This window comes from Dasypus novemcinctus, chromosome X (assembly GCF_030445035.2).
Source record: "Dasypus novemcinctus isolate mDasNov1 chromosome X, mDasNov1.1.hap2, whole genome shotgun sequence".
In the NCBI taxonomy this organism is placed as follows: domain Eukaryota; kingdom Metazoa; phylum Chordata; class Mammalia; order Cingulata; family Dasypodidae; genus Dasypus; species Dasypus novemcinctus.
Genome location: NC_080704.1, coordinates 55240957 through 55257342, shown reverse-complemented (window position 1 = coordinate 55257342; position 16386 = coordinate 55240957). Strand labels below are relative to the sequence as shown.

Here is a 16386-nt window from a genome sequence, read left to right as displayed (position 1 = left end):
ACGCAGCAAATAGACACCAAGAACAGACAACCAGGGGAGGGGGGGAATTTAAATAAATAAATAAATCTTTAAAAAAAAAAAAATATTGCTGGAATATTTGGACTTCTCTATGCCAAAAAAAGAACTCAAAATTGATCATAGACCAGAATATAAAATACCATAAAAATTCTAGAAGAAAACAGGAGAAAATCTAGGCGACCTTGGATTTGGTGATAAGTTTTTAGGCCCAACACCAAAAAGCAGGCTCTATAAAGAAAATATTGCCAAATTAGACTTTATTAAAATGAAGTTTCTGCTCTGCAAAAGACACTGTTAACAGAATGATAGACAAGCCAATGCTGAGAGAAACTGTTTGCAAAACACATCTGATAAAGGACTACTTGTAACCAAAATATACAAAGAACTCTTAAAAATCATTCGAAACCAAACCAAACAACCCAGTAAAACAATGGGCAAAAGATATGAACAGACACGTTACCAAAGAAGACACAAATATGCAAATTGTCAAGGATGCTCAGCAGCAGAAGTCCTTTCTTGCTGGTGGGAATTCAAAATGTTACAGCTGCTTTAGAAGATATTTTGGCAGTTTTTTTTTTTACAAAACTAAACATTGTCATACCATATGACCTAGTAATGCTCTCCTAGGTAGTTAACCAAAGGAGTTGAAAACTTATGTCCATGGAAAAATGAATTACACAAAATTGGAAGCAAACAAGATGCCATTTAGTAAGTGAATGGATTAACAAATTGTGGTGCACCCATACAATGGAATTTTATTTAGCTATCTAGCCACAAACAGATATGATTGAACCTTAAATGTATATTGCTAAGTGAAAGAAGCCAGTCTGGAAAGGCTATACTTTATGATTCCAACTATATGACATTCTAGAGAAGGCAACATCATGGTTGCCAGGGTTTCAGGATAAGGTCACGGGTAGGGGTGGAGATGGAATAGGTGAAGCAGGAGATATTTTAGGGCAGTGAAACTATACTGTATGATACTGTAATAATGGTAGATACATGGTGCTATGCATTTACCCAAGCCCATAAAAATTTACAGCACACACAGACAAAAATCCATTCTAGATAAACTGTAAGTCAAAATGTGAAGAATAAATCAATAAAACTCTTAGAAGAAAACATTAAACATCTTTATGACCCCGAGGTAGGTGAACATTTCCTAATATAGGGAAGAATGATAAATTATATGTAGTTATTTCTGCCCAATGCTTCATTTTTTATCTTTGTACTTTTATTTAAATGTGTGGCAACTGTATTTTTTAACCCAGTCCCATAGCCTTTATATTTTATAGGAGAATTCATTTAGTTGAATTTTAATATATTTGATTTTATGCCTCCTATTAATTTATGTTTAGCATATATTTTATTTGGTTGATATTTCCTTTTGTACCCTTTTCTTACTTTTGCTGGCTTGGCCACATTTTTTCTTAATTCTCTTCTTATTAATTTGGAACTTTGATTTTTTTTTAACAATTTCTGCTCATAGTTGCCTTCACCTTCTTACAAGTGTGATTAAATCTGTATTTTCTCTATTCCTAGAGCCAAATATCGTATCAGCATCCGCCCATGGAGATGTCTAATTTGTCTTCTCATTTTACTCAGTAAATTTTCCCAGGGTATTTAAAATTTCCCATTTAATAATAGTAATAGTCTTACTTATAATGCCCAGTCACATTATTATTATTCTTTCAGATATAATTATATATTAATTGCAGAATCATTCCTCAAAACTGTTTTCCTCCTATTTGAGATTTGTTACTGATTTGTAAATTATTTAGACAATTCTTATTAGTATTCTCCTGAGAGACAAAATATTGGTATATTATACTATAAATGCTATTATGTCTAAAATTGTCTTTCTTTTGCTCTGACAGAAGCAGTGTATCTAGCCAGGTAGGTATAAAATGATTGGATCTCTGTCTCTTTCTCAATCTGTGGATATTTTTTCTAACATGGCTTCTATTGTTGCATATGAGATGCCTAATATCATTGTGATCCCTCTCCATTGTAAATAACTTGTTGCTTTTGACTGGAGGTGTTTTAGATTTTCCTTTTATCTTTTAAGTTCAGTGCCAAACAAAAATTGAGTATTGTATGATTTCCTTTGGGAAGCAAGGATTGCATGATTTCTGTAGGAAGGATCAATGTGTTAGGTTCCAATAGGATCAAGGAATCAAGGACCTATTGGTGTCATTCATATGAGGGCCATGAGTGACAATTTTGGGGAGTCCTTGAAGGAAAATTGGAGACATACTTGGTTAAGTGATTGAGGCCTCTGTAGAAGTTCTTGAGGTTTTACAGGAGTTGTAAGTATCTGAGGTCATTGATTCAGTTCATGAGAGTTATTGATTGGGGCTCTGAAGTGATGAATGATTGATTGCAAACCTGGGATCATCAGTGGATTATAAGTCTTGGATATTCAGCTTTGGAGGGCCTATAGGAATCATTAATTAGGGTCTGTAGACATCAGTAATTGCAGGACTGTGAGAGTTTGCATGTGATGACTGGAAGGTCTGTTATTGAGGGTTTTATGGGAGTTACTGATTCTATATATGAGATCAGTTATGAGATCCTGTAGAAGGTCAGATTTGATCCCTTGAGTAGATCAATGGTTGGTTTCCAATTGAGGGTTCCTTATTGTGATGCCTGTGTTGGTGATTATTTGAAGAGCCTGTGGAAGCCTGGTGATGGCACTATTTGGGATGTAGTTTTTATCAAGTAGCATGGGTTAATGATATTAGGAGTCTGCAGACTTTCTGGTTTTCAGGGCCTAGATGGGAAATAAGGGGTAGATGTGGGTGGGTGAGTTTAAATTTTCATCTTTGGCGGAAGAGAGTGGGCCCTATAAGTTGCCTAGGATGTGCACTGAATTACACAGAACAATTTGTGCACATGTGACATGGTCATCCCTCAGTCCAAGGGCTTTGAAAGTAAGAGGAAACAGAAATAATGTTTATTGTGACTCTACCATATAGAAAGTACCATATGGGACAGTAGTTAAGAAAATGTACTTTGGCACTAGGAGTACCTAGATTTCAATTTGTCTTTTCCCTCAATCTGAATGATCTTTGGGTAAATTATTTCTGTACAGCTCTATATCATGATAAATGGGAATAATCATAATAGTACTACATAGTTCATGGGATGAGTGTGAAAATTAAATGAGGTACTTACTAAAACATGACTTGACCTTGTAATAATAGCAATATTTAATATTAATTGAGCATGTTCTAGGTGCTATGTAGATGTAAGTGCTTTAGCAGTATCATTTCATTTAACTCCAGCAACCCTATGAGATAGGTGTTTTCATCTTCAGTTTTAAGATGAAGAAACTCAGACTAAAGTGACTTCCCCAGATTCTCACAACTAGAATATAGAAGAGCTAGAATTTAAACTCTCCTTCAGTTTGCACTGAATCTCATGAATTTTCCCCATATTCCACACTAATTAATACTTGCTGTTGCTTTTACTGAACTTTTTTCTTCCACAGAATATTCAGCACAGTTAGTGTTTATGGAGTGAATGTGGACTAAGCATGTGGATGCTGTCTTTCAGGGTTTCCTGGTGCCTTTGAAGAGTTGCTGGGCCAGACATCTTAGTGGAAACAGCGGGATCTTCCTTCTGAACCCAGCCTGCCTCACCCTAGCAGCTCTGGTTGAGTTCAAAGACATCTGCCTGGTTTCAGGCTCCTGAGGAGAACGGAGTTGTCAGCAAAAGAGACCAAGGGCTGAAGCATAGCGTGAACATGCCAGCTAATGGGAACTCTCTCCAGTGGTCCCCAGCCCTGGCTACAGGGGGACATGACAGCTTATGTGAGGTGAGGGAGGGAGGACCCCAGTGGCAGGCATTCATTCAGCAGGGAGATACTCCTGACCTGTCACCAGAGTCTCAGAGCAGGGGGAGGTGGGTCCCAGGAAGTGGCAGATTCTAGATTTGCTTCTCCCGAGACAGAACATGATCCTCCTGCTGAGAATGAGCAATACGTGACTGATGTCACCACATCTAGAGCCCTGTGTGCTTCCGTGGAAGAGGTGGTACATCCATTGGAAGAAAGGTGGGATGTGGAAGGTCCTGTTCCACAGCCTAGGTTAGAGGAGGAGACAGCTCCCTGCAGAGTGTCTGAAGATGGAATCTCGGTGGGGGTAGACACCAGCTAGAGCCAGGGAACCACTAATGCCCAACCCCCAGGACAGGCCTTTTACTCTCCATTGGCTCTTTACAGATCCTCAGCTGATCCTCACCAGATTCTCCTTTCCCTCTGTTCTCTGGGGATTTACTGATTTCCACTGCCTTCTGATGTAGGTACAGAAACATCTCTTTTCTTTGGAACTTAGAGAATGGCAGGGTAGTAGAGTGACAGCAGTCTCTAGGGCCTTTCTAGTTCTTTCTCCTTTCAAAGATGAATAAAAGGGCCTGAGATGGTGAATGACTTGCCCAGGCCTCTCAAGTTGGGAGTGGCAGTACTAGACTGGAACCAGGTCTCTGAATGTGCCTTCCACCCTCACCACACTACAGTCAAGACCAAGTTTCCCACTACAAGTTCTTTTTGAGATGTTGTAAACAGGTGAAGACCATGAGAGAGCCACACCCTATCTGACAGCTCCCCATGTCCAGACCTTCCTGTGGATGCTCTCACCTCTGGGAAAGGGTTCATCATGACAGGGGTTCAGGGTCATGTGGCTGTTAGTATATTAAACTTAAAATTACTTTGGTTTTTATGATTTCATAATTTCATAATAAAATGTTAAAAATACAGGTTAGCAAATAGAAGATATTAGAAAATTACTTGTAATTTCAGCATTATCAAAAGATAAGCATTGTTAACATTTTGCCATCTTTCAGTTTCATTTCTTGGTAGGTGTATGTGTGCATGCGTGTGGGCATACATAGAGAGCTGTGAGTATATGCATACATACCTGTGCCCATAAAAGTTGAAAAATGGAATCATGCTATTGGTTATGTCCTTTTTAACCTGGCAGTTTAGAGATAATTATCTAGGCAGGCAATATTTTTGTTCATACATACATGATGCATATAACATGTCCTTTGGATAGACATAATTAATGTAACCAATTCACTATTAATGTGCATTTAGAGTATTTCTGGTTTTATATTGCGATTAAAACTGCTGTGGTAAAATTCCTACATTAAAATTTTTTACCCAAGTTATAAAATTATATTTTGGAGTCAAAGGTATAGGGGCATTGAATAGAAAATTAATCAATACTTGGTAGTAATATACTTCTACCTCATGGAAAATCTCCCTTGTCTAAGCTCTGCTCGCTCAGATCAATCCCAGACTCACAGGTTGGGGCTACAGCACTGTGGTTCTCCCCAGGCCTCCCACAGATGGTCTCTTGCCCAGCTGATGTGTAGATATATCTGGACTAATGATTCTGGGATCTACAAGGTACATTTCTCCACTCATCTCTTTCTTCCCAACCAACTTCATAGATCTCTACCCTTCTCAAGAAGAGATGGAAATGACCAAGGCCATGGTGAATATTATTTATTCAACTCTTTATTTGTTGTGTTCTTTGTTTTTTGTTAGATATTAGGGAGCAGGGAATAGGCAAAGATACAAAGGAACCAATAAAAATGTTCTCAAGGGTTGGGGAGCAGCCAGAGGGACCGGCAAACAGTGGCTGAAGCTAGAGAACAGGCAGAAGGATCAGTAAACCAAAGAAGGACTAGGGAATAATCACAAGGGACAGCTGGAGGGACCATGGTGCACTTCCTGGAGAATAGCCAGGGAATTGAGGAACAGGTGGAGGTTTGATGGAACAAATAGAGGAAACAGGAAACATGAGCCAGAGGCCCGGTAGCAGCCAGAGAGACCAACAGATAGTCTTTGTGGCTGAAGAAGTGGTTAAAAGACCAGGGAAGAAGCAAAAGGGCCAGGTAATAGTCAGGATTCAGGGAAGTGCCAGAGCGTTAGTGAATAATCAGAGGGATCATGAAACAGGAGGAGGGACCAGGGAATAATCTGACTAGTCAGATTGTAGCCAGCTGGATCAAGAACAGCCAGAGGGATAAGGAAACTGAAGAACTAGATAAAATGGAAAGAGCAAAAATGTTCGAGGTGCTGGGTAAGAGCCAAAGGGACAGGCAACTTCCAGAGGAACTGAAGAGCAGCTCCTTGGTTTAGAGAATTTGAGGGTATAGAGAAAAGGCATCAGTACCAGGGGACAAGAAATAGGAAATATGACTCTGGGAAAGGATAGCAGCCACAGGGAACAGGAAACGGTTGCTGAGGCTATAGAACAGGCTTAGGGATCAGAGAAGAGATTGCTTCCATAGCATAGTTGGAAAGATGAGAGAAGAGCCTCTAAGGCTGAGAAATAGCCTAGGTAGTGGTACTAGGGAACACATGAAGCAAGAATAGTCACTGAGTTTGAGGAACAGCCAGAGGGAACAGCAAAAATGTGCCAGGGGCAAGGCATCAGCCAGACATCCAAGAAACAACAAGAGGAACGAGGAACAGGCAAAATGAACATTTAAAGTCTATCTGGTGTTGGGTAGCAACCTGATTGACTAGGGAATAGCTAGAGGTATTAGAGGACAACCAGAAGGAATAGTATCAATTATGAAGCTAGTTTATAGCCAGAGATCCCATGCAGTAGTCACTGGGATTATGGAACAGTTGAAGAAACCAGGGAGAGGCTGAGGAACAGCCAAAGTTCCTAGGAATAGGGTGACCAACTATCCTGGCTTACCTGTGGCTAAGAGGTTTCCCTGGATGCAGGACTTTTCATTGCCAGAACTTTGAAAATCCTGGGCAGACTGGGACAGTTGGTCACCCTACCCAGGAAATAACTAGTGGAATCAGCCAACAGTCAAACATAGTAAGAGTAGTGGAGAAGATGGGAGTACAGAATTCAGCCATGGCATAGAACAAAAAGAAAGAGCATACTTTATAGTGTTAAGAGTATAGGCTAAAGGAGTCAGCCGAACCAGTACTTTTCAATGTGTGGTCCATGGACCAGAAGCATCAGCATCATGTGAGAGTGTATTAGAAATGTGTTCAAGGAACAGGGAAGAATCAGAAGGACTAGGGAATAGTCTGAGGAATCAACTATCAGTCTATGTGAAGAAAAATAGCTAGAGGAAACAAGAAAGGATCTTAGGGACCAAGAAACAGTCAGATGGACTAGGGGACAATCAGAAGAATGGTACCAACTAGAAGGGACAACTGTCTAAGATAGCACAGGACAGCAGGGGGCACCAGGGATTGGAGAGAACTGGAAACAGGAATCCTGGAACAATTAGAGGGACCCGGATCCGGGTGTAATCAAAGGAAGCAAGAAATGGGGGCATTGGGAAAGAATAGATGGTCAAAAGGAACAAGAAACATTGAAAGGGAACAGTAAAAAGAGGGATTAAGTAATGGAGGGAGCAAGAAATAATCATAGACAAGGAATGCTCAGAGGGAACAAGGACTAGCAAAGGGAGCAGGGACAAGTCAGCAGAATCAGAAAACAGAAGGACAGAGAATAGTCTGGGGAAATGGAAAAGTCAGAAAGGAAGTAGCAGTCATAGGGGCACAGAGGACAATCAGAAGGAGCAAGGAACAGTCAAATGGATAGGGAACAGCCAGACAGAGCAGGAAAGACCAGGGAACCCCCTGCCAAGGAAGAACATCCAGGGAGGATGGGTGTCTGTCCCCAGTTGAGGGCACAATGAGCCAAGCATTCACTGCACATTATCACCCTTGCTAGTAAGTGCTGTTCTGCTAGGCCTGGTACAGGATATAAAGGCAGGATCATATCATAGGAGGCGATGTAGAAATATCCCAGGGCTGGAGTGGAAGCAGCCTTAAGGTTGGAGGCCTGAGCCCCCAGCCAGTTCCATGGTGGGACAGAGTGAGCAGTGAGTGGCCAACCCCAGCAGCCCAGCATGCCTTGAGTGGGAGGGTACTGGGACTGAGATGACCCTGAAGGGAGCCACTGCTGTGTGATTAGCCAGAGAGTAATGAGGAGCTGGAGTGGGGACCTTACCTAGGAAGAGGAGATCCTTGTGGTGTAGAAACTGCCTAGCAAACCAAACTTTTTCATATATGGCTGGGTGAGGCTAGAATCTGGGTAGGTCTGTGTTACCAACTTCATACCCAATCTCTAGCTCTAAAATCCTCTAGCCCACCCCCCCTCCACCCCAGCCAAGTCTCTTATTTTGGTGGGGAGAGTGATCAAACGGACATATCCATGGTCAGTGTACCCTGGATATATTCAGCTTGTGCCTGTTAATGCTCATAATGCCTCTCATGGTCTTTGTACACCTTCCCTGTGAATCTGGGCTTAATGAGTCCCAGGGAGGGAGACAAGCATGTTTGTTTGTTTTTCAGCATGGTCTTTTGCCACCAGCTTGGGCTATAGGTCAACAGGTGGGCAGCAGCAGCAGTTAACAATGTCAGGTGTTAACATATTTGAATACTTCCATATTAGTTGGTAAGTAGCCTCCCCTCCCCCACTCTCTAAGGCTTCTTCCCTTTGTCACCACACACCTGCTGGTCTGTCCTGGGATGACCAGCAACAGAACCAGAGCAAGGGTCAATAGGGTGGTGTAGCCCATGCAGGCATGAGGCAAGCGGAATGAGAGCGTCCCTCAGTCCTGACCCCCAAGGCTCTCCCTTGATCACTGACTCCCCTTTGTGATGAAAGGGGGGGCATGTCATACACGTTGCTAGAGGCTCAGGCGGAGCTCTTTCTCTCAGCACCTCTCTTGGCTTATGCTCAGAAGAGCTGGTGGGTGAAGAAGTCCTGGGGCCTGGCCCAGTGCACGCTTGAGCATCCGCCTCTGGATGCTGATGGTGGTGTGACAGGTTCTGTCCGTCCCCTCCCTGCCTGCTGTATGCCCCTAAATACTCATTGACAAGGGGGGGGGGCAACCCGGGATTTTTGATGAATAAAGCGTTCCTCATTCCATTGCAGTCAAATCATTACATCTTTTCTTTGATATGCACTGCATTTCCTGTCTTGTTTAGGAGGTCCTCACCTACCCTGAAGCTTCAAAGAATATTCACTTATATTTTCTAAGAATTTTAAAGCTTTCATTCTGGTGTAACTTTGTTTTGAAATAATTTCAAAATTAAAGAGAAATTGTGATGGTACAAAGAACTACATATGCCCTTCATCCAGGATCAGTATAATTATGAACATTTTTCCATATTTGCTTTCATTCTCTGCTCAATTTATGTATGTATGTGTCTATATTTATTTTCTGAACCATTTGAGAGTAATTTACAGACATAATGAATGCTCTTTTACCCCTAAATACTTCAATGTGTATTTCTTCTTTTTTTTTTTTAAGATTTATTTATTTCTCTCCCCTTCCCCCCAACCCGGGTTGTCTGTTCTGTGTCTGTTTGCTGCATCTTGTTTCTTTGTCCACTTCTGTTGTTGTCAGCAGCACGGGAATCTGTGTTTCTTTTTGTTGCGTCATCTTGCTGTGTCAGCTCTCCGTGTGTGCGGCGCCATTCCTGGGCAGGCTGCACTTTCTTTCGCGCTGGGCGGCTCTCCTTACGGGCGCACTCCTTGTGCGTGGGGCTCCCCTATGCGGGGGACACCCCTGCGTGGCAGGGCACTCCTTGCGCGCATCAGCACTGGGCATGGGCCAGCTCCACACGGGTCAAGGAGGCCTGGGGTTTGAACCGCGGACCTCCCATGTGGTAGACAGATGCCCTAACCACTGGGCCAAGTCCGCTTCCCCTCAATGTGTATTTCTTAAGAACAATGTCATTCTCTTACATAACCACAGTACAGTTATCACAATCAAGAAATTTAACATTGGTATGTTAATAGCATTATCTAATGTACAATATGTATTATATAGTTTCACCACTTGTCACAGTAATATCCTTTATATTAGTTTCCCCCTGACCCAGGATCCAATCCAGGTTCATATATTGCATTTATTTATCATGTCTCTTTGGTTTTTAATTTGGAACGATTCTTTCCTTTACTTTCATAACACTGACATTTTTTAAGAATGTCTGTCCATTTGTTTTTCTCTCATGATTAGACTCAGGTTCTTCATTATTGTTAGGAATATCACAGAAGTGATGCTGTGTTCTTCTCAGTGCCTTATGTCAGAAAGCATTCAATATCAATTTGTCCTATTATGAATGATATTAACTTTGATCACTTGGTTAAGGTGGTGTCCATCAGGTGTTTCCAGTGTAAAATTACTATTTTTCCTTTTGTACTTAATAAGTATTTTGTGAAGAGATACTTTGAGGCTATGTACATATCCTATTTCTCATACTTTTGCCCACTGATTTTCATATTCATTGATGATTCTTGCCTGTAACAATTACTCTGGTGTTTCTCTAATGGTGTTTTTATAATTCTATCATTCCTTCTACCATTTATTATTTGACGTTCTACCATTAGGAAAAATATTCTTAGTGCTTACTGCTGAAAGGACAATGAAGTGCCAGGCACAATACTCACACCTTGATTTATAAATACCATTTCCCATTAAAAGGAACACTAGCTTCTTGGAGAAACAGCTTACTTCAGAACTAGAATAGGGAAAGTATAAGATGAACTTGCACTGGAAAGTAAGGAAATGCTCAAAAGACAGGAATATGTCAAAAGGACATGAAACTATACCACAATCAAGATACAGAACTATTCCATCACCACAAAAGTTTACTGGTGTTGACATTTTACCAGTTAGAGTGAAGTGTAGAAACTTTACCTTCCTTCAAGTCTCTTTATTCTCATCCATTTATGGTATAATTGTCTTAAGTATTTCTTCTACATATATTGAGATCCACATCAGACAGTGTTTTATTTTTTCTTTGACCTCCAAATATTAACCCAAGAGGAGAAAGAAAATCTATTGTATTTACCCATATTTTTGCTCTTTCTGTACTTTTTTCTTGCCTTATGTTCAAAGATTCTTTTTTTTTTTCACTGTCTCCTATTTAGAGAACTTCCTTTAGACATTCTTTCAGGGTAAGTCTTCTGGTGACAAATTCCCTTAGTTTTCCTTCAACTGAGAATGTCTTGCTTTCCATATCATTTCTTAAAATAAGAGCTTTATTGAGATATAATTCATATACCAGGCAATTTCACCCATTTAAAATATACAATTCAGTGGTTTTTCGTATATTCACAGATATGTGCAACCATCACCACAATTTTAGAACATTTTCATCACCTCAAAAAGAAACCCATGGGAAGCAGCTGTGGCTCAAATCAGTTGGGCCCCCACCTACCATATGGGAGGCCCTGGGTTCCTGTCCTGGGGCCTCCTTGTGAAGGCAGGCTCGCCCGCCTGCTGCAGAGAGCCACCGGCTGGGCGCCATGGAGTACTGCCCAGCGCTTGCCGTGGAGAGCCGACTCAGCAAGGTGATGCAACAAAAAAGGGAGAAAAGCAAAACCCAGAAGAGCACACAGTGAATGGACACAGAGATCAGACAGCACGCAAAAAAAGCTGCAAAAGGGGGGGATAAAAAAAAAGAAAGAAACCCTTACCCTTTAGCTATCATCCCCCTACCCCCCAATGCTCCTCAGTCCTAAGCTAACAATAATTTACTTTCTGTCTCTATATAATTGCCGATTCTAGGACATTTCATATAAATGGAATCATACAATATGTGGTCTTTTGTGACTAACTTCTTTCACTTAGCTTAATGTTTTCATGGCTTAACCATGTTGTAGTATGTATTAGTACTTCATTATATTCTTCTTATCTTTTTATCTGTTCGTCAGTTGATAGTTTGGTTGTTTCTACCTTTTGGCGATTATGAATAACGTTACTATAAACATTCATGTACAAGTTTTGTACAGACATATGTTTTCATTTCTCTTGGGTAAATACCTAGGAGTAGAATTGCTGGGTTATGGTAATTCTATGCTTAATCATTTGAGGAGCTGCTCGGCTGTTTTCCAAAATGGCTCCACCATTTTCTATTTCTACCAGCAGTGTAGGAAGGTTCTGATTTCTCCACGTCCTTGCCAGCCTTTGTTATTTATCTGACTTTTGATTCTAGCCATCCTAGTGAGTGCAAAATGGTATCTTATTGTGGTTTCTATTTGCATTTCCCTGATGATTAATGATGTGGAGCATCTGTTCATGTGGTTATTGTCCATTACCTCTTCATTTCTTAAGAATAATTTTGCTGGATATAGCCTCAGAGTTGACAGTTCTTATCTTTTAGCACTTGAAAAGTATTGTGCCACTTCCTTCTTGTCTCCAAGGTTTCTGATGAGAAATGTACAGTCATTCTAATTATTTTTCCAATATAGATAAGTTATCATTTCTCTCTTGCTGGTTTAAAGATTTTTTCTTTGTCTTTAGTTTTCTGAGTTTGATTTATGATGTGTCTTCATGTAGGTTTCTTTAATTTATCCTTTTGGGGGTTACTTCATTCTCTATGTTGACATCATTTGTCAAATTTGGGAAATTTTCAACCATTATTTCTTTAAATACTTTTTCAGCCCGACATTCTTTATCCTTTCCCTCTGAGACTCTGATGAAATGTTAGATCTTTTGTTATGTCCTAGAGGTCCCTGAGATTTTTTCTTTCTTTCTTTTTTTGTCAGTTTTCTCCCTATTGTTCATTTGGGGCAATTTCTGTTATTCTGTCTTCAGGTTCACTGATTATTTCCTCTGTCCTCTTTTGGCTGTTGAGCCCATCCATTAATTTTTTAAATGTTGGTTTGTATCAGTTCTAAAATTTCCATTTGATTCTTCTTTATATTTTCTATTTCTTTGCTAAGACTTGCTATTTTTCCATTTCTTTCAAGGGTATTGTAGCATTTTTATGATGGCTACTTTAAAATCCTTGTCAGAAAATTTCAACATCTTTGTCATCTTGGTGTTGGCATCTATTGCTTGTCTTTTCTCATTCAAGTTGAGCCTTTTTCTGGTTCTTGATATGACACATGATTTTCAATTATGTCCCTGATATTTGGGGTACTATGTTATGAGACTTGTTCTTATTTAAACCTTATGTTTAGCACTTGATATTAAACCTTTTTATCATGAAATAAAACAGAGTTAGGTGTCTTCTCTGACATTGCTCTGCTAGGAATATAGGAGCATCTCTTCATTATTGCTGGGTGAAAGTACAAGATGACGTTCCCCACTCGACGTCTATTGACACCCAGAGGGGGGAGAGTGCCTCATTACTGCTGGGCAGGTGTAGGATTTCAGGCTTCCCACTCAGCTTCCTCTGATACCATATTGGTGGGGGTAGAAGTCCAAGATCCGTACATGGCCTCAACTGATACCATGGTGGGGGAGTCTCGTTTTCCCAAGGTGGGGATGAAAGTCTTGGCTCCTATTTGGTTTTCTCTGATACCACCCCAGTGAAAGGAGTAATGCTTCATTACAGTCAGGAAAGGGTGAAAGTCTGTGTTTCCCACTTGGCTTTTGCTTACAGGAATGGTGTGGTGAGGGCCACAGTTTTTTTCTGTGATGCTTGGCTGGAATAGAACACTTATTATCTAAAATTTTCTTTCTTGCTCCGTTGACACTGTCCTGGTCTTTTGGCTGCAGAAAGCAGGCTTTTCTAGGGGCTGTTTTTGTCTGCACCTGCTGGCATTTCTGAGTTGCCAGCTTCTCTAGTCCAGGATGTATAAAGGAAAAAAGAAAACACAGGGAAACATCACCATGTCATTCTTTGGGTTCTTAGGTCCCTAGCTGATCTGACCTCTCTCCAACTTTCAGAGTCTTATTAACTCTGTTTTATAATGCCCAGGGGTTTTAGCTGTACTTAATGGGAGGAATAGGGAGAAGTATGTCCACTCCATTTTGGTCCTATTGGTAGTTTTATAAACTTAATTTTTTTGACTAGGTACTATATTCACATGGTTCTTGCCCCCAACTTCCCAGGTCTCCCTAACACAGAAAACCAGACTTTATTAGTTTATGGGGGATAGGTAGGGCAGAGGGGGAGGATTAGAGTTTATGCAAATAAAAACAACTAAGAAAATATCCTTAATATCTTTTCTTGGGAAATGGACTTGGCCCAGTGGTTAGGGCGTCCGTCTACCACATGGGAGGTCCGCGGTTCAAGCCCCGGGCCTCCTTGACCCGTGTGGAGCTGGCCCATGCGCAGTGCTGATGCGCGCAAGGAGTGCCCTGCCACGCAGGGGTGTCCCCCGCGTAGGGGAGCCCCACGCGCAAGGAGTGCGCCCATAAGGAGAGTCACCCAGCGTGAAAGAAAGTGCAGCCTGCCCAGGAATGGCGCTGCCCACACTTCCTGTGCCACTGACGACAACAGAAGCGGACAAAGAAAAAAGACGCAGCAAATAGACACAGAGAACAGACAACCGGGGGAGGGGGGGAATTAAATAAATAAACAAATCTTAAAAAAAAAAAAAAGACTGCACAAGAAAAGAAAATATTGAGCAATATCACTTATGAATATGGACATAAAAACCCTAAACAAAAAAAATTAAAAAATAAAATATCTTTTCTCAAAGACAATAGGCTATTGTCCATACATTGAACATGGATTTTTAAATTACTGTTAATTTTTAACCTTTTATCATGAACTATTACACACATTTTGAATAATGGTGCTATAAATATTTTTGGGCATGTCTCCTACTGCACATGTGCACATATTTTAATTAGGCATCTGTCTCAGAGTGGAATTACTGTATGCAGATCTTCAGTATTATCAGATAAAGTAAAAATATTTTCCAACGTGGTTGTACCAATGTACTCCCCCATTAGCAGTATGAGAGTTCTCCTTGTACCATATTTTCTTCTATTCTTGATATTGTCAGCCTTATTCATTTGAGACATTTTGAGGATTGTGCAGTGAGACCTCATTGTGGTTTTAATTTGTACTCTCTGGTTTCTAAGGAGGCTAAGCCACTTCTAGTATGTTTATTGAAACCTTGGATCAAACCCTTTGTCCGTTTTTCTACTAGGTGGTCTCTTCTTTTCTTACTGATTTGTATGAGTTCTTTAGATACCCTTGATATGAGCCCTTTGTTGGTAATATGTGTTGCAGATATTCTTGGCTTTCCTTTTTTCTCTTTTAATGTATCTTGTAAATGATAGGAATTTTTAAATTTCATTGTAGACAGATTTGTCCATCTTTTCTTTATGGTTAATGTGGTTGTTGTTTTTTTTTTGCATTCTGTTTGATAATTATTTTCCTACTCTAAGGTTATGAAGATATTCACCTATATTATCTTTTAAAGACTTTATTGTTTTTCCTTTTACATTTAGATCTTCAGTCCATCTGGAATTGATTTTTTTTGCACGTGATGTGAGGTAGAGGTCAAGTGGTTTTTTCCCCTATAGACAGTTACCCTGGCACCATTTATTGAAAATATTTTTCCTGTCTGGATACCTTTGGCATAAATAAGATGATTATAAGTGTGTGGGTCTGTTTCTGTAATCTCTGTTCTGTTCCAATGGTTTATTTGTCCACCCTAGCACCAGTACCACAATGTCTCACATTTCTGTTGCTTTGGTCTTTTTTTTTTTAAGATTATATTTTTCATTTATTTCCCCTCTCCCCCTCCCCCTCTCCCTCCCCCTCACCTCTCTCCTCTTCCCCCTCCCACCCGTTGTCTGCTCTCTGTGTATTCTCTGTCCTCTCTCATTCTTGTCAGTGGCACCAGGAATCTGTGTCTCTCTTTGTTGCATCATCTTGCTGTGTCAGCTCTCCATGTGTGCGGCGCCACTCCTGGGCAGGCTGCGCTTTTTTCATGTGGGGTGACTTTCCTTGCAGAGTGCACTCCTTGCATGTGGGGCTCCTGTATGCGAGGGACACCCCTGTGTGGCATGGCACTCCTTGTGCGTGTCAGCACTGCACCTGGGCCAGCTCACCACATGGGTCAGGAGGCCCAGGGTTTGAACCCTGGACCTCCCACGTGGTAGGTAGACACTCTTATCTGTTGAACCAAATCAGCTTCCCTGTTGCTTTAGTCTTGAGGTCTGGTAAAGCATGTGCTCTTACCTTGCTTTCACTATTCAAGAGTATCTTACCTATTGGCTATTTGCACTTCTATTCAAATTTTAGAATTGGTTTATCAGATTCCATAAAATCCTGATATGAGTTTGATTAAGGTGACATTGAATTTATTAATTTCTGATTTTTATTCTTTCTCTCGGGGTTTACTCAGTTGTTATTTTTATAATGTCTTGATTTAAATGCTTACTTCATGAAATTTTAGACTTTATTCTTTTTTAATATAAACATTGAAGACTTTAATTTCGGGGGGTGGGGGGGTGGGGTTGAATGGGTCCTCACATATATATTTTTAATGTAATATTATTACAAAGTCAATAAAAAAAAAAGACTTTAATTTCTACCATAATGACCATTTCATTATTCTACAGATTCGTACATGTACTAATTTCATTATTGCTCTAGATATATTCTAATGT

General features: G+C 40.5%; 1 protein-coding gene and 1 pseudogene across 1 annotated transcript in view; both read left to right on the top strand.

Annotated features, from left to right (window-relative positions):
• The window catches only part of LOC101424284 (glutamine synthetase-like), a 416428-nt pseudogene that overhangs the window by 316725 nt on the left and 83317 nt on the right, over window positions 1-16386 (top strand).
• Window positions 1-16386, top strand: part of ZNF41 (zinc finger protein 41) — a 66455-nt gene that overhangs the window by 38746 nt on the left and 11323 nt on the right. Inside the window, exon 2 of the mRNA XM_058291667.1 lies at window positions 3577-3838. Coding sequence (XP_058147650.1) covers window positions 3767-3838 — 72 coding nt within the window. The 5' untranslated portion in view covers window positions 3577-3766. The remainder of the gene's footprint in view (window positions 1-3576; window positions 3839-16386) is intronic.